Source organism: Camelus bactrianus, chromosome 12, assembly GCF_048773025.1.
Source record: "Camelus bactrianus isolate YW-2024 breed Bactrian camel chromosome 12, ASM4877302v1, whole genome shotgun sequence".
NCBI lineage: Eukaryota > Metazoa > Chordata > Mammalia > Artiodactyla > Camelidae > Camelus > Camelus bactrianus.
Genome location: NC_133550.1, coordinates 40,862,196 through 40,886,802, shown reverse-complemented (window position 1 = coordinate 40,886,802; position 24,607 = coordinate 40,862,196). Strand labels below are relative to the sequence as shown.

Below are 24,607 nucleotides of genomic sequence, written 5' to 3'. Positions count from 1 at the left end.
TTATTTAGATAATTAGCTAATAAAGTCCAAATAAAGTATCACTGAGACTTTGGAAAAACTTTTTTACTTACGTAAAACTTAGCCATAGCATGATATTAAAAATTGAGATGAAGAAAATGTGGTTTTTATTCAATTTCAGCTACCGCTATGGCCCATGGAACACTTAAACAGATATCTATGTAACTAAGTTATTCATGTTATTGTATGAAATATGTCAATCAATCATAGTGCATGCAATGGCCATGGATCCATCCTAAAGTAAGATACCCTACCATAGCCCATGTTGAGACCCTCATCCAAAACAGCCAGGTTGTATGACCCTATGTCTATCGACAACTGACCATATGTGATCACCTGGACCCAAAAGTAGCCATTTACAAGCTAGCTAGCAACCAATAAAATGGTTCAGTAGCAAAACAAACCCCAATGTGAAGAATGAACTACTGCTGAACTCCATGCTTAGGCCTCTGAATTGCAAACTATGAAAAGAAGTGACTAACTAGCCACACAAACTGGTACTAAATAGAAACACAGTGCAGACATGAGGTAAAGTAAGAGTACAGGAGGGGCTTGAGCAAATCAAAATTATAACCCAGCAAAACTTTCAAAAGACTATAGACTCTGAGCATGCAGAAGGTATGAAGAAAACACTACAGTGTAAGAAAATTAGCTAGAATCAAATGAACCTAATCAGAGCTATTATCACTATTTCAGAGCCACCGTAAAGCTTATTTCTAGAAGAATGATCTGTAAAAGATGTCTTTCATGTGTCACAATTCCTAAAAGAAGGAATCCTAAGTATCAAATGACCCCACTCCACTCCCAATCTCAGTTGATCAAACCAGCAGTGGACATATGACCCAGAGAAAACAACTTTTTATTGGCCAACCAGAGACCTACACATGATCTAAAAAGAAAAGATGAGGAGGGCATTTCAGATTCTTCTCTTGGGATTTGGGAATTGAGACACTGGGCCAGCAGACTATGCAAAGCTAAGGTGAAAAGCAAGTAGAATCATGTGGTCAGATGGCCATTTGGGGTCTTGGGCACACTGAGTAAGCAGCAGTGAGGAGGATGGACACGGAGATGCAAAGACAAAAGGCCAGTGGTCTATGAGACTGTAGAGACAAAGAGTGCCGCCTCTGTCCCTGACACCATTCTAGGTCCTACTGTCCAGAGACTCAACTGTACAGCAGTTCTTGTTCTTAGATCACTTTGAAACCTTACAATAAATCCTTTCAACTTAAACTGATTAAATGAAGTTTATAATCCTTAAAAATAAAAAGCATGTTAGATACTGTCCAAGGATGACAGATTACATTTATATATTAAATATTTTAGTTTCCTCTTCTCCATATATCTTGGAAGAATAATAGTCTGTGCTCCCTGTTTCTATTTCCTTACTTCCCAGCCAACCATTTTTCCCTATGACTCTCCTGAAACCAAACTAGATATGCCCAAACTGTTCCATTCAGTGGACTTCTTAGTCCTTATTTGACTTGACCTTTCAACATTCACACATATCTAATACTTGACTCCACCTGTCTCCTGAGTGCTGGACCTATATTTCCACCTGCCTGGTGAACATTCCATAGGGATGTCCACACCTCTAGTTCACACTCATTTTCCTCCCCAAACCTGTTCTTCCTCCTCTTCTATTCTTTACCTTGGTCCATTCCACCAAAACTACTCACAAGTCAACAAGTCCTATTAATTCTCTCTCTTAATTTCTTGAAAATCAATCTTTTCTTTCCCTATCCCCAAAGCCGCTGTCTGAATTCAAGTCTTCATCATCCCTTGGACTGACAACCAGAGATCCAGAAATTCTGATTCAATGAAGGTACCTGAGAACATTTTTTGGGGGGATTCCAAAGGATTCTAATACATAACTATTGCTTTCTGTTGTTGGTCTCTCCCTTTATGGAGCCATCCTCTTTACATAGCCACCAAGTAGTCAACATATAGTACTGAAAATACAATACACTAATGGAGAAAGAAAGAAAGAAAACCAAGAAACCAAGAAAGAAAACAAAAATTCCCACCCTAAAGGAACTCAAACTAGTAAGGGAGAAGTCAGGTAAACAAATCACAAAAACAATGTAATAAATTTTGTAGAACTCTGTAATGTAACAGCTACTGCATACTAAGTGTTTATTGAATGCTGGAACTGTGGTGAGTGCTCTGTGAACATTATTTCATTCAATTCTTCCCCAATACTGTAAGGTACATATTACACTCAATTTACAGATAAAGCAACTGCGTCTCAGAGAGCTTGAAATTTTGCACAAGATCTCACCTTCATGAGTGGAAGAGCCCAGGGTTTAAATGACGGTCTAATTTCAAAAGCCCGTTCTCTTAATTAGTCTGGGGTGCTTTGGGAGAAGGGAAAAAAAGCAAGCAAATAACTCCTAGTATCACCTAAACTGAGCAACGTGGACAAGTGATGGTAGGGTACTCTGAGCAGAATAAAGAGTTCTATAGAGATGAGGGGATGAGAGAACAGGAAAGTTGTGCGACACACAATTAGTGAAGATGGCAAGGTCAGTGCACGTAGAGAGGTAGTTGGAGATGAGCCTGTAAAGTGTAAAGGAACCAGAGCAGTATGGGCCTTGCATGGGTCATCGGTAAAGAGTCTGGACATCTTCTGTGGGCACAGAGTAGTCACCAATAGATTTTAGACAGAAAACTGATTCACCTGATTTGCTTTTTATAAGGATTACCTAGGAAAAATATTTTAAAGGGCTTTCCTTATTACAAATTAGATCATTTGGAAACTTTCCATGGCTCCATATTATCTATTGTATAAAGTCCAAAATTCTGTCCAATCTCATCTCACAACTGTCCCCATCCACATGCAGAAATACCCACAAATTCCCATATGCTGTGCTAGGCTGCTTTGTGCTTTGGCATCTGCCTGGTCCTTATCTCTAAAAATGCCTTCTCTCTCTTGCTCCACCTTGCCTGAGTCCCTCTGGCTTCTGCAAACCTTCAACAATCTCCATTCCCTGTCTCCCCATCTTTCACCACAGAATTAGTTGCTTTTTCTTTGTGTTCACACTCTTCCTCTGTGTATCTATTAACACTTATCACATTGCTTTGTAATTATTTATGTCTTCCCCATTAAAACTCAAAAGTTCTTTTTAATCTCCCAGCCCAGCATAGTAATTAGCACAGAATAAATGTTCAACAGTATAATGAATGACTAACTTCACATACACACATAAACATGAATTTTTAAAAAATAAATGATAATAACAAGGGAGTGATAAGAAAGCTGTTCCCTGAAGAAATCTGGAATATGTAATAACAAAAAATCAACATTAGCGACAGCTAACATTTATAGAAAACTTACTATGTGCCAGTTACTATTTTAAGACCTTCACATGTATTAATTCATTTAATTCTCACAACTCTATGAGAAGGATACTATTATTATTACCATTTTAAGAGAAACTGAGAAGCAACTTGCCCAGAGCTACCCTGCTAGTAAGTGAGTACAGATGCCACCCCAAGCAGTCTGGCTCCAGAGTTCAGGTTCTTAACCACTAATTATACTATCCCTTTAGCTCAAGCGAAAGACCATCAGTATATGAAAACAGTTCTAGCCCTAGTTCTTTTATATCTTAATCTCTTTTTCACTCTTAACACACTAAAGATAAATTCTACACAGTGAGAAAAAAAATTCCACTTTTTATAGTTTCGTATTTTTTTTAATTGAAGTATAGTCGGGATACAATGCTGTGTTAATGTCTGGTGTACAGCACGGTGATTCAGTTATATATATCTTTTCTTTCCTATCTTATTCTTTTTCATCATAGGCTGTTACAAGGTATTGGATATAGTTCCCCATGCCATACAATAGAACCTTGCTGTTTATCTATTTTATATATGTGTAGTAGTTAGTATCTGCAAAAATAAATAAGTAATAATTTCATCAAATAATTATGTAACTAATCTGGGACACCTTCCCTAATATCTTAGTTTAGATCAAGGCCCTCTTGCTGTAAGCTTTTGGGGCTCCCTGTGCTTTTCCTTCCTAACACTCACCCAAGGATGTGACCATATACTTAATGTCATTCTTTTAAAAGTTCCTCTGTCCTCCCCTGGATATGAAGCTCCATGGGGTTCAGGTCTGTTTTACTCATCAGTGCATCCACAGCACAGAGTAGGCCCAAAATAGATGTATGAGAAGTAGATATTTTTCAAACGGTCTTCCCTATTCTTCACTTTTTTTCCTGCTCACATTGACATCAACCTTACGCAAGTCATAATTACTTAGTGCCTAAAATATTAAAATCAATCTCATCTGATCTCTGCTTATACCCTCCTATGGTTTTAATATATCACATGCAACACCAATAAATTAATCTTCCTAAAACCTTCAATACTCATTCAATAAATATTACCTCCTATTGTGTGCCTGAAGGAAGCCAGAATATGTCACCCCAAAATATGCCACTTTGGCATACTGATTATTTTTAATTAAAGGCATTTAAGAAAGAGCAGGTGCAAGAACACTCTGACCCTCATTTCTTCCTGAACGCAGGAGATAAAACTCCCATGTGAAAGTCACTCTAACTGTACCAGGAGGAAAGACGTTCTCATCACTAGGGGCAGAGGATGTGGGGGCTGAGAAATCTGTACAAACAAACCTTGTTAAACTAACACTTATCTTCCTAGTTAATTCTTCACCATTTAGTTTCTCAACCCAAAACCCTTTGTCTTGTCAGTTCTTCACAAATCTTGTTTCTTTGTCTAAAAGGTGTAAGTGTTTCCTGCTCTGGTCACGTCTTCAGGTCTTCATTCTCATGTGAAGGCTCCCATGTACATGTAAAAATTTAATGAAATGTGTATGCTTTTTCTCCTGTTAATCTGCCTTAGATGAGTCTGATTATTAGGCCCAGCCAGAGACCCAAAAAGGGTAGAGGAGAACTGTTCCTCTCCTACATACCAATTTCACTGCTTAATAAATAAATCCTATTAATTTCCTAATGCCTATAGGATGAAGTTCAAAATGTCAGACTTGTCTCTTGAAAAAAATAAATAAGAAAGCCACCCCAGACCTTAGTCTTTAATGCTATTCCCCATTAAAAGGAACAGGGCTCCTCAGAGAAACAGCTAATTTCAGGGCTGGAAAAGGGTAGATAATGGATAAGCTTGGAATACCTAGAAATTTACACCAGAAAGTAAGGAACAATTCAAAAAACTGTCAGGGGCACATCAAAGAACACAGGAGCCACCTGAAGGGGCTCCCACTGCTCACATTTGGGACAATTTGAGCACCAAAATAATTAAGTACAGTGATGAGTTATGAACCACTTTTTAAAAATGAAATTATGAGTCCATACCAACAGGAAGGAAAGAGGAAAGGAAGGTAGGTAGGTAGGTGTAGGAAGGGAGGGAGGGAGGGAGACGGAGGAGGTAGGGGAGGCCAAGGACCAATTGGTAAATACATAAGGAGTGCTGGAGTGGGAAAATCATCAGTTTGCAGTCACTATAATAAAAATTAGATCAAGCAAGAATCAACAATGAATGGTAAATAAAGGGAAAATTCTTGATAAAGAGCAAGATATTTGCATGTTCTCGTAAGTATCTGCCTATTAACTGCAAAGGAAGAAAAATAATCATTATCATACTGTCAAAAAATTGGGCTACACCTTGATCTTTGACAAGGTAATCAATATTAACATCACCTATGAAGGACCAAAAGACTTCATGGACCTCCAGGTGTCATAACCAGAGAAGGACACAACTTCTTGGCCAACTTCTGATCAAGAATGCATAATCTCAACCTAATCACAAGAAAATGTCAGACAAACACAACATGAGGAACACTGCAGGAAAAAAAAAAAAAGCAGGACAGTATCTGTATTCTTCAAAAATGTCATAAATTACCAAGAAATACTGTGGAAATTTTCCAGACTAAAAGAAGCTAAAGCAACATAACAACTACATTAACCCAAATTGGACCCTATACTGGTGAGGGGGAAATGCTACAAAGACATCAGATCAATTGAAAAAAATGCAATTATGAATAGTAAACTGAATCAACATAACTTCATGAAGTTGACAACTATACTGTGTCTATGTAAGAGAATATCCCTATTCTTCATTGAAGCATTCAGAGGTAAAGAACCATAACTGATCCTTAACTGATTCAGGGGAAAAAGAAAATTACACAGAGAGAGAGAGAAAATAGGAGAGAAAACGATAGAAGAGAAGAAAGTGGGCAAATAATAAAGTAAATAGGATAAAATAGTAGCAATAAGTAAATCTAGATAGAGTATACAGCTGTTTCTTGTATTATTCTTGTAACTTATTGTAAGTTTGAAATTAGTTCCAAATAAAAAGCTAAAAATTATATAATACATGTATTCAATCAGACCTGCACTGTCCAATACAGTAGCCACTACCTACAAGAGGTTATTGAACAGTTCAAATAGTTAGTCCAAAGTCAGGTGTGCTGTTAGTACAAAATACAAACCAGATTTCAAAGACGTAATACGATAAAAAAAAAAACTCATTAATAATTTTTAAGACAACTCACTATATCACTTTTATATTGATTGTATGTTGAAATATTTTAGATATATTGGGTCAAATGAAATACATTTTAAAAATTAATTTCACTTTTTATTTTTTTAAATGTGGCTACTAGAAGCTTTAAATTACATATGTGACTCATTTGCATTGGACAGGGCTGAGCTAGACAATCAAGAATCTCCACAATAAGGTGTCAAGACTATCTTTGAAAGTTTCTCTCAATTTCTTTCTGCTCTAAACAGACCTCTATCTCTAAGTCACTTGGTTTTAAGCTACTTACAGATATTGTATCTTATTCACTGTGGTATCTCCAGTATCCATGGAGCACATATCCAGTGTTATAAACATCTGTTTATTGAAAAGCAATATGCAAAGGAAGGAAGGAGAGCAGGAAGAATGAACTCATTCCCATCTCTGAGCTTTTGTTTATACTGTAACTCTTTCCTAGAATCAAAGTAATTCTCTTCCTCTTCTAATCACATTCTTCAAATCTCATGCCCATTTTCATCAAGGAGACTCCCCACTCACACAAGTTCATTCTGATCATTCCTCCTCTGTACTACTACAGCCTTCGCTGTCTGTATCATTTACTTTGGCACTAACTTATGTAAGTTCCCTGAGGGAGAAGTTAGGTCCCATATTTTCCAGGGTGAGTGGCATAGTGCTAACCAAATCAGTTGAGTAGTGAAAGAAAGGGTAACAAGGTGCCAGAAACAGGGAAATGGTTTGACAGTAGTAGTCTCAGTTTTGACTACTACTACTACAATATACTGTGTTGCCTTAGATAAATCACTTAATCTCTCAGTTCCTACTTCCTCATTTTTAAAATCAGAGAGAGAGACCTGTTAACCAAAAGAGAAATGTTCTATTTTCACAATTCTAAAATTAAATCCATCTTTTTCTTTAACATTATTATTGACATACACTAGTAAAAGGCAATCTAATACACTAATGTTAAATCACAGTAAGATCCTTAAGAAAGAAACAGCAATAAAGTTTATAAACTGCCTAAAGTCCTAAATGCTGATAGTCTTTCCAACCATGAAGCACTTTAAATTCACATTTCTCTTCAAGGCCTATCAAGCAAAATAGTCAATACACACCTCAATTTTTTTTTCACTCAAGCCTCAAAGAAACACCTTTTAGTAGCTAATGGGAAAAAAAGAAAAACCAGAAACTAAATTTTCTATACAGTACCCTGGGACCTTATTGGTGATGTTCAAAGACTGTTATAATTGATTCTAAGCACATCACCTGTTTCTTCTTTCAAAAATGCTATTTAAAGGATACTATTGAGAAGAAAATTATAGCAGTTAAAATGAAAAGGCCACATAAAAACAGAATATTAAAGGTATGCGACTTAATTTCAAAGCATAGAGACCATTTCAGATAAACCTGTAAATCAGCAGTTTTAGTTTTAATCTTATATCTTATTATCTCTGCTGAGAAGTAAGATTATCAGGGTGGGGTAAAATAAATGGTTGCCATGTTACATAATTCAAAGATTCAAGTTATCTTTGTTAGTAAATACCACCTGTGGAGTTAACACTAGTTAATTCCAATTACAAGATTTCTTCAAGGCTTTATCCAAATGCTGAGAGTTAACACTGACCCACCTGTAAGGCAAAAGCGGAATGCCTGCCAAGGGACTCTAGGTTGTCTCAGGAACTGGTCTGAGCTACCTCTGCAGCCTCATTTCCCATTAATTTCTGCACATCATTTCACCTTCTATACTTAATTGTTCACATTCCTCTTAACATTACCTCCCCTTTTTCTAACTTATTGCCCTGGCATTTGCAGTTTCCTCTGACTGACAGGCCCTCCCTTCTTTTGAGTTGCAAATATAACCTCCTCCCTGAAGTTTTCCTGACTGCCCCAAAACCCTCCCAGACACTATTCATTCCTGTATTACAAAGCACTGTCATTACTTTTAAATATTCACTTCACCAACCAGCTGTGAATACTAAAGGGAGGGCCCAGATAGTATTTAACCTCAACTCCTAGCAGGTGCCTTGCATTTACTGATCCTCAATATAAGGACACTAAAAAAAGAAAGTTAAGTAATTAACTATGAGAAACAGCTGAAACTTTCCCATAAAGGCGTATATAAATTTAACACATTGGTTCTCAACCAGGGCAATTCTGCTACTAGGTGACAGCTGGTAAAGTCTTTAGATTTTTTTTTGGTTGTCACAATAGGAGGGTGGAGATTTTGGGGGTGCTACTGGCATCTAGTGAATAGAAGACAGGGATGCTGCTAAACAACTTACAATGCAAAGGACAGCCCCCTACAACAAAGAACTATCCAGTCACAAATGTCAATAGCGCCTTGATTAAGAAACTCAGTTGTCAAGTGGGGGCGGGGCACGTGTAGCTCAGTGGTAGAGCGCGCGCTTAGCAAGCACGAGGTTGTGGGTTCAATCCCCAATACATTCATTAAATAAATAAATAAACCTAATTACCACCCCCCCAAAAAAGTAAGTAAATAAAAAAATCTTAAAAAAAAAAACTCAGTTGTCAACTCACTTATTCATATATGGTGATTCCTTTTCACATCTCAGCAATGACCAGCATGAATTCCAATTTTGTAGTTTCAACTGAAACTTCTGTAGCTGTTACTGTGTATGCCCCAACACTAAAAGCTATCTTTAACCATCGTAATGCTTAACAACATTAAACCAAGAGCACTGGAAAGCATCTTTCTGAAGGCTAATCTATAACTACTGGAAGCTACTCCTAAGTCAGTAAACACTTTGTTTTATGTATACACTTTAAAGCAAACCACAAGCAAACTAATTTTCAGCTGTGAACTGTGTGAGAGAAACACAATCTGAGGCATGAGGTAATTAATCAGCTCCTTTAGGTCTGATAAAAGAAAAATCTCTTAAGTACTGCAAGTAAATCATGCACAGATGTCTACTGTTGAACACAGGAACTGATGGCCACAGTAAAGGGTATGCATGACTTTACTACTGCCGAAATCACCATTTATCGAGGTTTCAAAAACCTCTGACAAAACACTGTAAAAAAAATAAATCATCAAATGTCAATACAGGGTAGCAGATTCAGAAGTTAACTATTTTTCCCCTTGATAGATGACCAAGTTTCACATGACGAACATTTCACGAAGCTATGCAGGCGCAAGGACACTCCCTTTCTATATAGTGGATGACTCAACTCTCTTTGGTACATTCTTTGACTGAATACTACAAAATCACTAATTCCTTCTGTCCTTTGAACTACTTATCCTACTCCCTCAGTAACCAATTATTAGGTTGAGCGCCAACTTTTCAATCATTTCTATTTTGTTGCACCCTATCAGTATCAAAAATAAATAAGGGGGGGGGGGCGATCCAAAACAAAAACTTGCGTACAGTAACTCTTACAAGGATTTTGTTATTCTAGGAACTGATTCCTAAACAGTACACCTACAGCTTTCCAATGCTCTAATCTTTACGTCTTAAGGTTTTTCCAGGTTTCAGAGAGAGCACTGGCAGAAAGTAAAGGAGTAAGTGTATGCCGCTAGACAAAGCTTACAGCGGATTTATTCTTGGATGGCTCAAAAAACATACTGGGCTGGGAGGGGGAAACGCACTTTCAATCGGGGGAAAAAAGTTTCCAACAGTGAGTAATACCTTCCTTTGCAGCTAACTTTGCCAGTAAGTGTCCGTACCACGATTGGACCGACGCTAGGCCGGGTTTCACCACATTACCCTGCAGGGTTGTCTAGACGAGAAAACCAAGCCGTGTGTGGCAGGTGTGTGTCGTGTAAAGTTGGGGGGCAAGCTGGGCAGGGAGGCTGGGGGAAGAGCCCAGCTAGCCTCCCGCGATCTCCCACGGGGCGTTCTCCAGACCGGAGGGCGGCTGGTCGGCCAGTCCCCAGGGCACTAACTCCATTTTCACCGCCGTTCCAGGATCTAGAAGGAACGCGCTGGCACCACACCCTCCCGCCCCGCCGCCCGCTCTCACTGACAGCCCGCGAGGAAGCGGGTCCCGGGCCTGGACGCGCAGGGCGGCGGGGAACCGGGCGCCGGCCCCGGCCCCGGCCTGCCCCCGCCGCTGCCGCCGCCGCCGCCGCCCCACCGGCCCGCCCGCCCCTGCACCCGCGGCCCGGCCCCGGAGCAGACGACCGAGGCCTAATCGCCGCCTGGGCTGCGGGGCCTAGAGAAAGGAAATGCGCTGAGGAGGGGGCGTCCGCGCCACCACCTCGGCTCCTCAGCGCGGCGGCGCGGCGGCTTCTTCGGCCTCTGGGCTCGGGCTCTCCCGCTCACGTGCTCCTGGAAAGACGATTTCACTCTCTTACCCTCTGTAAAATCCTCCTTAACATGGTTTAAACACCACCCGGTGCCGCCGCGGTGACTCTCCGGACCCTCCGCGGGGCCACCCACTACTTGCGGGTGCGCGGGCGGGAGGGACTGAGCCAGAAGGGGCCCGGGGAGGAGGTCGCTCAGGCGGCCCAGACTTCCCCACAGGCGGCGAGAGGGAGCGCGCGCGAGCGAGCGACGAGATAGCCAGCTAGCGCCCGCCCGCCGGGCCGCCCCTGTAACTGACAGCTGGGCGGACCCGCCCGCCGCCGCCGCCCCGCCCCCTAGGCCTGTCCATCCGCGGTGGGCGGGGATGGAAGGGGCCTGGCCCGCGCCTGTAGCCAATCGGAAGCGGCGGCGGCGTGGGCGGTTGCGTGACGGACAGGCGGCAGGACGCTGGCGCCGCCGCTCCTTCCGGCGAGCTGGGGAACGCCGCGGCCGCCGGGCGCACGCCTGCGCTCCGTCAGAGGACGCGACCGCGCGCAGACCGCGTACCCGAAAGGGGGGCCTGTGGGACCCTTACCGCGACTGAAAGAGGGTCTCGGGGCGGGTACCTGCGACGGCACCTCACATTGCTCTGTAAAATTTGTCAGTGTGATGCTGGCCTTGACTGTTTGGACTACACCGTCATTTCTGCTGGAAGCGCTTAGCCCCTGGGTGGAAGGAAAGGAGAGAATCGCAGACACTATTAACCAGACTGTTGGGCTTCCCTCTCCTGGTCCAACCCCTCGTTCCTTTTCCTACTCACTTCCTGCTTCTAATTTCAGCCAAAAGAAAAGTAAAGAATCGGAAAAAAAGGGTAGGAAGATATTGGAATTTGAGTTGGTAAAAGAAGTTTGGGGTCGTCCTTTTTGGACTATAGCGACAATGTTTAATGCACTGATACCGCTAACATGTTGCACTATCTAAAGCCCATGCTTGGCCAAGGAATTTTAAATCCTCTTCTGATAATAGATGTGTGAAGTGAATCGACATTAATGCGTCTGTTTCGTAGATTAAGAAAAGTGAGGTCACAGAGAAACAGTGTGCCAAAACAAGGACGTGGACTCGGAAGTGGACTTGGAACTGACTTCCAAGCACGATGTCATCATTTAAGTTCAAAAATCACAGCTCCAGAATCGTATCATTCTGCCAGTAATCACAAGCTAAGAAGTTCGACTTTTACCCCCGGTGAGGGTCGGGGAGCGGAGAAAAGCCTTTAATATTGTTTAAACGGGGAAGGAGGCAGGGGAAATAAGGTAACTAACCTTGCTGGGGTGGGGGAATTTGAAGTCTATCAAACAATGAGTGGAATGCATACTGGAATGTCTAATGGAATGCTTATTAGGATATAATTTTGATCTCTTGAAAAGATGCAACAAATATTTTCAAATGAGTCCATGTAAAAGTATTTTGTAAAGTGTATTTTATGATGTAATATGTTGTTTCTATCCCAAACATGTTTTTTTTACTATGTGTGTCTGTATCCGTGTCTGTCTATAGTGCAGCAGAAGTCATGCCTATAACTAATACATTATTAATCACTATTGATAATAGTGCAGTTAAATACTTCTAGAGAAACATAGAAAATCACATACTCTTTGATCTTTCCAGACACAGGTGCTTTATTTTCAGACACTGAGAAATATTTTTAAGAACACAGGGTGATAAAACTGTATGACACAATAAACATATATTTAGTCTCTACCCCTGAGTGATATCCAGACAGGATGTTAAGAACATCTTTTGTTCTAGTATTTAATCTTTGACCCTGTTTCCTGACACCAGAGCGTCTAAGACCCTTGGAATCCCACAGTGCTGCGTGTCTTTTTGTATGCTAATGAAATGATGAGTGGTTAGAGTCATTAGCTTTAGGCTGATCTCTAGAAAGACTAAGGCAAGATTAGAAGGCTGGAATTTTCAGTCCCACCCCCCACCACCCCACCTCTAGGAGAGAAGACAGGCTGAAAAAGTTAATCACCAATGGCTGAAGATATAATCAATCATGCCTGTAATGGAACCTCCATAAAAACCCTAAATAATGAGATTTAGAGAGCTTCCAGATTGATGAATGTAAAGATGCTATGAGAGTAATATGTCCAGAGAAAAGAGGGAAGCTCTGCACCCCTTCTCCCATACCTTGCCCTATGCATCTTCCGTTTGGCTGTTCCTGAGTTGTATCCTTTGTAATAAACCAGTAATAGAAAGTAAAGTATTTCTGTGAGTTCTGTGAGACATTATAGCAAATTATCAAACCTGGGGAGGATGTTGTTGGAACCCCCAATTTATTAGCCAGTATGTCCAAAGTATAGGCAACAACCTGGGACTTTCAACTGGTGTCTGAAGTAGAGGGCATTCTTGGTGGGACCAAGTCCTTAACCTGAGCCATTCTTGGTGGGATCTGTGCTAACTCTGTGAAGTTATTGCCAGAATTGAATTAAATTGTAGGATGCCCATTTGGTGTTCAGAGAATTGGAGAATTGCTTAGTATGGAGAAAAAAACTACACACATTTGGTGCCATGAGTGTTCTAAGTAGAGAAATGAAACAGTTTTTCCATTTAAACTGACATTTGCTTCTACTTCTTTGTTTTTCAAAAATTAATTTAGTTTAAATCTGCTTATTAATGTCACATGCTAAGGCCTTCTCTACTGGAATTCTCCAGTGGAATCTTTTGACTAATATAATAGACCCTCATCTACTGCTTAGCTAGATGGGTTATTCAAATTCTGTGTGCTCCCCTGCAGCTTATGATAATCCCATCACTAAAATAATATAATGGAGAACTTAATTACCCCAAAAGAAAACAAGTGGGTGAGAGATAATCATGTAAGAATATCCTCCACTAATCTACCGGCTTCCCATACAAAACAGTCCTGCTTACCCTGTCTGGCCACTAATTCCTAACCATTTACCTCTCTTACATTAATATTCCATCAATTATTTGACTCCATCAAGACTTCCAGTCCATTGGCCCTTCTTTCTTACTATCAGTCATTTCCCTGGCATCCTCATTTCCATCAAAACCCAGCTTAAAACCTATCATCCAACTTTATAGCACCCCCACACATACTTTACAAATATGCTTAACTTCTTCAGCTCTCTCTTCCTCCATTGTTTTCATCTAGCAGAACCCAAGCTCAACTTCCCACCTACTCTGTGCTGCACAGGGGTAGCTGAATATCATAGAGATACACATATGCAACTGGGGCTATTGGGCTTACTTTATATTAATAGTTACAGATCTCAGACAGGCACTCAACACTCTCCACCAGCAGTCCTGTTATACTTTCTTCCTGTCATCTTTCTCTAGATCTCCAAAATGGCTTTTACATCTACAGTTGTTTCACTCTCTTACCTTGCATTTTCTTCCAAAAAACAAACAAACAAACAAACAAACAAAAACCTTAGAAATAAATCTGACCAAGGAAGTGAAAGACTTAAATGCTGAGAACTGTAAATCTGTTAAATGCAATTGAAGATAATTCAAAGAAATAGAAAGATAGCCCACGTCTTGGATTAGAAGAATTAATATTGTTAAAATGGCCATACTTCCCAAAGCAATCTACAGATTTAATGCAATCCCTATCAAATTATGCAGGACATTTTTCATAGAACTAGAACAAATAACCCTAAAATTTATATGGAACCATGAAAGACCCAGAATTGCCAAAGCAATCCTGAGGAAAAAAGACAAAGCTGAAAGCTTAACCCTCCCAGACTTCAGACAGTATTACAAAGCTTCAGTAATCAAAACAGCATGGTATTAGCACAAAAACAGACAAAAATGGAACAATGGAACAGTATAGAGAGCCCAGAAATAAACCCACACACCTATGATCAATTAATCTTTGACAAAGGAGGCAATAATATGCAATGAAGAAAAGACAGTCACTATAACAAGTGGTGTTGGTAAAGCTGGACAGCCACATGTAAATCAATAAAGTTAGAACACTCCCTCATACCCTACATAAAAACAAATTCAAAATGGCTTAAAGGCTTAAATATAAGACATGACACCATAAAACTCCTAGAAGGGAATAGAGACAAAACATTCTCTGACATAAATCATAGCAATGTTTTCTTAAGTCAGTCTCCTATACAAGATCTTATGGTAGCTCACAGAGAAAAAAATGTGACAATGAATATATATATGTTCATATATAACTGAAAAATTGTGCTCTACACTGGAATTTGACACAACATTGTAAAATGATTATAAATCAATAAAAAAGTTAAAAAAAAAAAAAGAAATGTAAATCAAAACTACCATGAGGTATCATCTCCCACCTGTCAGAATGGCCATCATTAAAAAGTCTACAAATAACAAATGCTGGAGAGGTTGTGGAGAAAAGGGAACCCATTTACACTGTTGGTGGGAATGTAAACTGGTGTCGCCACTGGAGAACAATATGGAGTTTCCTTAAAAAGCTAAAAATACAGTTACCATGTGATCCAGCATCCCCACTCGTGGGCATATAACTGAGGACACTCTAATTCAAGATATATGCACCCCAATGTTCATAGCAGCACTATATACAATAGCCAAGACATGAAAGCAACCTAAATGTCCATCAACAGATGAATGGATAAAGAAGATGTGAGATAGATAGATAGATAGATAGATAGACAGACAGACAGATAATGGAATACTACTAAGCCATAAAAAAGAATGAAATAATGCCATTTGCAGCAATATAGATTAACTTAGAGATTATCATCCTAGGTGAAGTAAGTCAGAAGGAGAAAAACAAATACCATATAATACTTACATGTGGAATCTGAAATATGATACAAATGAACTTATTTACAAAGCAGAAACAGACTCACAGACATAGAAAACAAACTTATGGTTACCAAAGGGGAAAAGGGGTAGGGAACAGATAAACTAGGAGTTTGAGATTAGCAGATACAAACTACTATGTATAAAATGGATAAACAACAAGGACCTACTGTTTAGCACAGGGAACTATATTCAAAATCCTATAATAAACCATAGTGGAAAAGAATATGAAAAAAAATATACATATATATGTATATGTCTCTTGGCTATAAATTTCATCTGTTTGCCCAGGACTTCCAAGTCTATTTCTCCAGGACTGACTCTCCTCAGGTTTCCAGACTTGTATAACAAACCATCTACTTCCAATATTTTGTCTTGGATGTCTAATTCAAACTTAACATGGCCCAAACAAAACTGTTTCATTTTTATCTTCAAAACTGCTTCTTCACCAGTCTTCATCTGTCTTAGTCTGTACTACCACCAGCTACTTAGTTGGATCAAACCAAAAATCTTGGAGTTATCTTTCATTTCTCTCTTTATCTCATCACTATCTCTGCCTCCAACCAATCCATCAGAAAAAACTGACAGGTGTCCCTCCAAAACATATCCCAAACCTGCCACTTCTTTCCATCATCACCCAGTCCATAGCACCTTCATCATCTGTCCAGACTACTTTATTTGCTGGTTGGTCTCCCTGCTTTTACTTTGGCTTCCCTATAATCCAGCCACTACACAGCAGCTAGGGACAACTTTTTAAAATGCATATCAAATAGTGTCACTGTCCTCCTTGATTGTAGCCTTTCATCGTAATCACAATAAAATCCAAATACCTTATCCTGGCTCACACACCCTGTCAAGCTGGCCCTGCCTGCTCTGCCTTCTATTTATAACACTTAGCTAATTATATGCCCCAGCCTCCTTGAGCTTTTATTCCTCAGTTGCACAAAGTTTATTCCTGCCTTTGCACCAACCAGAAAAGCACTTAGGAAATGCTTTTCCCTGCAATCTTGTGGTTAATATCTTTGCATGCATATTGTACCTTAAAATTCATCTCCTCAGAGATATCTTCAAGGATCACCTCATCAAAAGCACTAGAGCAGTCTTCAATCTACCATAGCATCCATTTTAATTCTCTGCATAGCTGCGAAAACACCATTTCTGACTTTTCTTGTTTCTCTATTTGTGTCTCCCCAACAAGAATATGAGTTTAGGACCTTGTCTCTTGTTCACTGCTGCATTCCCAATAATTAAAACAGTGTTCAACCCATAGTTAGCAAAAATGAATGTTTGTTGATGAATGAAGAAAGGAAGGAAGGTACTATGGTTTAAATGTTTGTGCCCACCCCCCTCATATTAACATGTTGAAATCCTAATCCCTAAAGGTGACAGTGATAGTGACATCTGTGGGAGGTGATTAGGTCATGAGGGTGGAGACTTCAAGAATGAGATCAGTGTTCTTATAAAAGAAACCATAAAGAGTTCTCTAGTCTCTTCCTCCATATGAGGGTACAAGGAGTCTGTGATCCAGAAGAGGGCCCTCACTCGGCCATGCCGGCGCCTTGATCTTGGACTTCCAGCCTACAGAACTGTGAGCAATAAATTTCTGCTACCCAGTTTGTGGAATTTTGCTATAGCAGCCTGAAATAAGATAGAAGGGTACATAATTATTCCTTTAACATTTGCCTTGCAGGGTTCCTCAAACTAATATCTTCCTGCTTGTGAAGAAATGGTCCAAATCCTACAATCTTGAGAGCAATTCATCATCTTTTGATCCTACTTTTGATATAATATCAAAAGATATATGTATGTATGTATGCTTCCTGACTCTTCAGAATTTCCCAATATTTATTGGAAATAGCCTATCCCCCACCTTCTGTAAATTAGAACATTTTTCTTCTTATTAATTTCATTTGCAACTAGAAGCAGATCCATGAAAGATAGTTTAGATATTCTAAGGAATACACATAGGACTACTAACGAGCTATTTAGCATCAAGCAATTTTTATTTTTCTCAACTTAACTGAATTGTTCACTTTTTAAAAAATTGAAGTATGGTTAGTTTACAATGTTGTGTCAATTTCTGGTGAACAGCATAATAATTCAGTCATATATATATATATATATTTGTTTTCATATTCTTTTTCATTATAGGTTACTACAAGATATTCAATATAGTTTCCTAAGCTATATACAATATAAACTTGTTGTTTATCTATTTTATATATAGTAGTTAGTATCTGCAAATCTCCAACTCGCAATTTATCCCTTCCCACCCTCTTCCCCCAACTGGTAACCTTAAGTTTCTTTTCTAAGTCTGTGAGTCTGTTTCTGTTTCGTAAATACATTCATTTGTCTTTTTTTTTAGATTCCACATATCATTAATATCATATGGTATTTTTCTCTCTTTTTCTGGCTTACTTCACTTAGAATAACATTCTCCAGGTCCATCCATGTTGCTGCAAATGGCATTATTTTATTATTTTTTATGGCTGAGTAGTTGAATTGTTCACTTTTAACAAATTATATTAGCATCGTTGAGCCAACTAATTGAAGCCTAGTACCAATTTGTGCTTCTTTCAGCCCTTGAGGGAAGGATGAAAAGGGAGACAAAGGCAAGAACTTCAAAGGAGTGAAGAGACATAGGAATTCTCCAGAAGTCCCTACTGATTTTCTTCATATTCTCGTTGACATGATTAACCCCAAGAAAAGTATCAGGTCCCTATTAAGTTTCTTCAAAGGCAGGTTTAGGGAAGGTCCAAAGTGATAACTATGTTTTAAGATCTATTAAAAATTATAAATTATATATATGGCTATGGCCAAGCCTATTGCATTTAAACCACAAATTGAGTTGGTGGAATACAAAATAGACCATGGAATCATGTAGAGGTGACACAACAGAAATTCCCATCTATGATAACAGGGTGGAATCTTGATGCCAGTGTAGCTCCTTCAGTCTTACACAGAAAGTTCATGGTTGGGACTTTTGAACCTGGTAGACATCTCATTCTGCAGGGGTTTTCTAAAACTACACATTTTGGGAACCGGGAAAACAATGGGGAGCTGGGCTAACTCATCTTTTTGATCTGGTGACCATTCCTTACATTGCCTATTTTAAAAATATCAGCGGTAAAGCAAAGTGAAATTGATGTTAAATCAAATCCAAGTCATCATTTTTATCAGTCTTCTGAGACCAACCTGTGGACCTCCTACCTGAATAGCTAACTAAATGGAATAAAATACATGGACTACTACAAAAGGTGGTGTGAGTTAATTGTGGAAATGCAATTAATATCTGAAGCTGTGTTCTCACATGTTTCTAAAGTGTGTTTATGAAGTCAGATGAAGTTATTTAATGAGTTTGGTAGAGAGATGTCACCTGAGTGTTGGTCAGGGCTAGCATTCCCTTGGATTTGCTCAGTACAGTGTTCTTCTGAGTTTGTCTTTCTAAGCCCTAAGTGGTCCCTCAGAGGCCACATCAGTGGATGGGAAGAAGCAAGCAATTGAGACCCTACATTAACCACCCTTGCATCAGCTGGTGTAGTTTCACTTTTACCAGTTATACATAATGGGGTTCTGAGTAAGATTTGTTTCCAATAAAAAGTAAAGTATCAGCCAGGGATCCGGAAGGAATATGTAATTGAAAATATTTTAAAGGAGGAAACTATTGAAATAGGTACGGTCAAAGGTTCAGAAAGCCAGTTAAAAATGGCGAGGCACACCTTGGTTAGCAAGAGCAGGAATTACCATAAATCTAGTTGGACTAGTGCCCAAAGGGGCAGGGAGAGGGAGTGGTTACCAGAATCCAGAGAGAACTAGGAGAGAGAGCTGCAGGACAGAAACTGTGACCTTCAGGAGAGGGGTGTTTAGGAAACACTTAGACATGAAAGGGAGGGTACCAAGGACTCTATGTTCTGTCCTCATTCCCTTCTCAACTTCTCAATTTCCTGCTGGTGCTTTCCACTGGCCCAACTCAACAAGGAGCCGAAGGGCAAGGGAGCCTGTGGCCGTAGTGAATGGATCAAGTTCAGCCTCCAGAGGGAGAGCAGTTAAGACCTCATGTTAAATAGGAGTCAAGCTATCCTCCCTCCGGTGAAATGTTGGAAAATAAACTAGTTTCTGTATGTTCATATATATTAGGTCTAAGCTATTAAAAGCAAGGAGCCTGCCCAGTGCTAGACGTGTCATATCTGCTGTCTACAGCTCTATGTTAAATATCATAGACAAGTTTGCTGAGGATCAGAAGTTTGGAATTTGTCCAGGCCTACAAAGCTGTGATGCTTTCCATCTACTACATTAAAAGGAAATACAAAAATAATGGTCAGCATTTTAAAACTCTTTTCAATTAAAAAGTTCTGGAAACGGATGGTAGAGAATAGTTCCCCAATGATTTGAATGTACTTAATGCCACTGAAGGGTACACTTAAAAGTGATTAAAATGGTAAATTTTATGTTATGTATATTTTACCACTATTTTTAAAAGGTGATAGAGATTGGACACAGGGCAGGGAGTGGAAGATGTGACAACAGAAGCAAGATGTTGGAATGAGGCAAGGAAGGGGCCAAGAGCCAAGGCATGCAGTCAGCCTCCAGAGGCTAGAAACATTCTCCCCATGAGTCTCCAGAGGGAACCAGCCACTGAGGACACCTTGACTTCTGCTCAGTGAAACTGATTGCAGCCTTCTGGCCTCCAGAACTGTAAGGAAATAAATTTCTACTGTTTTTGAAAAACAAACAAACAGACTTTTCAATGAGCAATATAGCATTGAATTCAGAGTGTATTGATAATGACACAGTGTATGGTCCATATCTGTAAACGAGTTTTGAAAGATAAAAGGAAGAAAGGGAGAGAGGGAAGGGAGAAAGGAAAAATTAAATTTCAGGCTAGTTATTGGTAATAAACTTACTGGGAAAACCCTCCAAAACATGTAAATATAGCCTCTTTTTTTTCCCCCCAACTCTGGTGATTTTAAAACATATCTGCAAATTCTTTGACACCCTCCCACCAAAAGGTAGAGTCTAATTCTCCTTCCCTTGAAGGTAGACTGGACCTAGTAACTTGCTTCAAATAAATAGTCGCTGTGTGACTTCTGAGGCTAACATAAAGCTGTTTAACAAACACAATATTTTACTATGTGATAGTTAGCTCAATATGCCTTCCAAGAAGTTGCCTAGTTTGGAAAAATCATATCATGAACTTAAACTTTAAGCTTCCAGTCATGTGCTAGAACTAGTCAACTTTGGAAGGACATTGCCAAAATGTACATGGAAGAATGACAGGTATTATTATTTGTTGATTTTAATAATTTGGCTAAACAAGGTGGACCACACCTAGGTTTACAGCTACTGGGCCATTTCTATCCACCTCCCATACATTCTCAATAGGTGACCAGACACTTTTAGGGTTTCTATTACATGTTATTTAGTTGCTGTTGATTCCCAAATCTGCAGTCTGGCTCTTTCTCCTACATATGAAACCCAAATATTTAACAGCCTACTGAACAAATTCACTTCAATATCCCCCAGAATGCTCAGGCTCAATTCAAAACGTCTGGGCTCTAAACTGCAACATCATCTGCCTCTTCCGCCCACTCCGCACTCACTTCTCTATGACCTCCTGGCTTTCTATATCGTTGCTGGCACCGCCATGCCCAAGGTAGAAACCTGCCATCTTTGTCTGTTCCCTTTTTATTTCTGCCCATACTTAACTAATCACCCAATCCTGTAAATTGTCTCTCACATCGTCCCAGTTTTCAAGTCACTCCTTTCTGACCTAGAACTCATCTCTGGTCTTGGTCTTGCATCCAACTAATTCATTCTCTACCCTGCAGCCAGAGAGATTTCTCTAAAGCACAAACCTGATTGTCATTACTCCCCTACTTAAAATTCCTCAGTAGTCCCTATGATTTTCAGGACAAAAACCCAAACTCCTTACTGTGGCTTGCAAAGCCTTCCATAGTCTTGCTGCAGCTACCCCTCCCCCTTATCACTTGACAGTATTTTCTTTGCACTGTACGCTTCAGGCATGCTGAACTATTGCAGTTTCCTGGCTCATCACAGTCTCTCCTTGACTTTTGGGCCTTGACATATGCTATTCCATATGCCTGGAATGTTTCCTACATTCATCCTCCCTTTGTCTCTCTAATTCCTACTCATCCCCAACTCTCACCCCACCCCAAAGTAAGCTATACGGCCTATGTGTACCTCCACTTTGTACTAAACCCTATTATGGGTGAGAAGGAAACACTGTAGATTCAAAATGCTCTAGGCTACAAGCCTGTCCCTAAGGTACATCATTCAACTATCTCCTCTTATTCTGAATACAGACACCACCCCCAATTTTCAATTATAATTGGCTTCCCAGGTAGTTTTATCTTTAAAGAGCAAATGCACTTGTCCTGTTGATGCAAGCAGAACAATCCACATGAATATTTTATTGCCCATTGTAAATTAATAAAATGACATTCCAGTCTCTGTAAGCTTGAATAATAAGAGTTTGCCAAGAGAAGACTTTACTTTCAATGTGCTGACAAAAATTCAAGTTTTGAGCCTGCAAAGCCAAGATTCAGACCTTGTACTACAGTGAGTTTACCAATGTAAATGAATTTCCTGAGATCTCTTGACAGCTAGCCAGCTGCCCCCCCCCCCAGGCAGCATAATTAGACTGATGAGTTGTATAGAATTTAGACTTACTGCACTTCCATCTCCCCTTAAGATTTGATAGAAACTCAGTGACAAAATATTTCAGAGGCCATATAATTCAAACAGTATGTTGCTTAAGCCCATAGACTGCTTAGAATGGTCTGAAAATTTACAGTATTGTGGTCAGGGCTCAAACAAATGGTCTTTTGTAAAAGATTAATCTGAAAATGTCTTGTTACTACAGGTAGCATAAGTGAGGAATGAGAGATGATATAGTACTTTACTTAATATAATTATTAGTAGTAGTTCAATTATTATTGTATAAAAAATATTCTGGATGGAAGAGACTCTCTTTGTCTCTGTATCTCTGTCTCTGTCTCTCTCCCCTCTATCTATATCTGTCTGTATTAAGAAATGTGTTTTCTTTGTTAAGGGAGAAAAAATCCACCTGATAACTCAGGGCAATCAGCTCATTCATGGTATCATTTCTAAATGATACTGCAATAGTATACTTGATGCCAGCTTTGCAAGATTACATATAAAAATAACACAGTACCCTTTTTAAAAATGTTTTAAGAATAATGCTTGTTATGGATTAGTTGGCTAAAAATGAGATCCAAAAATACAATTTATTTGACAGATTTTGGTTAATACATAAAACAGATACTTGGCTGACAAAAAACCAAGAAGACAAATTAATCTGCAAAGAAAATTAAAGAACCACTTTTGGAAAACACAGTCTCCTTCTTCTCCCGTTTACCTTGTAGGGGAAGAAAGACTTCCTCTACCCTCTCAGCTCAAGTACCTGGGGAAATGCAAGTTAAACTAACGAAAGACAGATTAACAGGAAAGACAGCATATGAATTTTATTGATGTTAATATTTGCATGTGTAGGACAATTTCACGAAAAAAGAAGTGAAAATCCAAAGAAGTGTTTAGACTCAGGGACTTATATGTCATTTCTAACAAACGGTGATACACTGTACAGAAGTGACTAGACAGAGGGGTTTGGGCTTCTAGAGCAGATAAATTGTGGGAAAGTGACAAGAAAATATATGGGTAGAAGGAAAGGAGGATAAGGGTTATTTTAGTACGGTTTGTTTATGCAGACTCATCTCAGTGCCAGCTCTCCATCTCCAGTGTCATAAATTAATCAAAAAGGAGGCCATTGATAAATTAATTAAATAGAAGGCAACACCTTAGCAGCCTACAGAAACAAACCAAAACCTAAGTCCAAAATGCCTCAGAATTGAGAATTGAAAACCTAAGGACAGCCAATCACAAACGGCCAACTAGGCTTTCCCAGTTAATGCAATTGCTTAAACTAAAGCCAAGCAAATAATTTCCTTGCTTAGCTTCCACCTGTTCTCTGTCAAAGTCCTTCCCCTAGCTCCTGTTGGTAGACTGTTCCTAAACACTTCCAGTCAGGCACTGCACAATTCAAATCAATTTTTGCTCAAATATACCCTTAAAAAATTTTAATATACTTTAGTTTATCTTTTAACAAGTAATAAAGATAGCTCTCCTTTACCTGGTACAGGAGAAGGGAGAAATATATGCCCTGCTTTTAAGCAGAAAGAAGGATGGTAAACTACTATTTTTGAAAAATGATCAAAGAAGACAATTTAGGTGATACAAACAAACATATCATGGTATTCATGGTCTCCTTTCAGAAAACTGCAAAATGAGGTGGAAGACAAGAAGTTTTTATACAATATAAGAATAAAGAATAAGGAAGAGACAAATAAAAAATATCTGATGGCCCAGGACCGCATAGTCAAACTTGTTTGGGTGAAAAAGCCCAGAGGTGGCTTGGCATTTGGGGTTTGGCTGAATGAATATTCAATAGGCCCTCTGTATTCATGGGTTCCGCACCTGCAGATTCAACCAACCATGGATTGAAAACATTCAAAAAAAGAAATTCTAGAGTGTTCCAAAAAACTTAAATTTGCAACATACCAAACTCCTATGAGAGTTTGGTATCGTTGCCCTGATACCAAAACCGGACAAAGATATCACCAAAAAAGAAAATTGCAGGCCAGTATCACCAATATGAACATAGATGCAAAAATCCTCAACAAAATACTAGCAAATCAAATTTAACAACACACTGAAAGGATCATACTCCACGATCAAGTGGGCTTTATCCCAGGGATGCAAGGATGGTTCAGTATCCACAAATCAATTAATGTGATACACCATATTAACAAACTGAATAACTAAAATACAAGAGAATCTTATCAATGGCACCCACCTAAATGTGCATAAGAAATGTTATCCTTCATTAGTAGGTTTTTCCTGGTAACCTCCTGTAACTGGCTTCCTCCCACCAACACACAGACACACACACACACACACAC

The 24,607-nt window shown here is 39.3% G+C and overlaps 1 protein-coding gene across 9 annotated transcripts in view; it reads right to left on the bottom strand.

Moving 5' to 3' along the window:
* Window positions 1–24,607, bottom strand: part of EEA1 (early endosome antigen 1) — a 454,815-nt gene that overhangs the window by 95,491 nt on the left and 334,717 nt on the right. For 2 of the 9 annotated variants that reach the window (XM_074375297.1, XM_074375299.1), the window contains exon 1: window positions 10,847–11,080. The exons of 6 other annotated variants lie outside the window; for them this stretch is intronic. In XM_074375297.1, coding sequence (XP_074231398.1) covers window positions 10,847–10,870 — 24 coding nt within the window. In that variant the 5' untranslated portion in view covers window positions 10,871–11,080. Of the gene's footprint in view, window positions 1–10,846; window positions 11,081–24,607 lie in introns of those variants that run through there. One more of the 9 variants, XM_074375302.1, reaches the window with a different exon arrangement.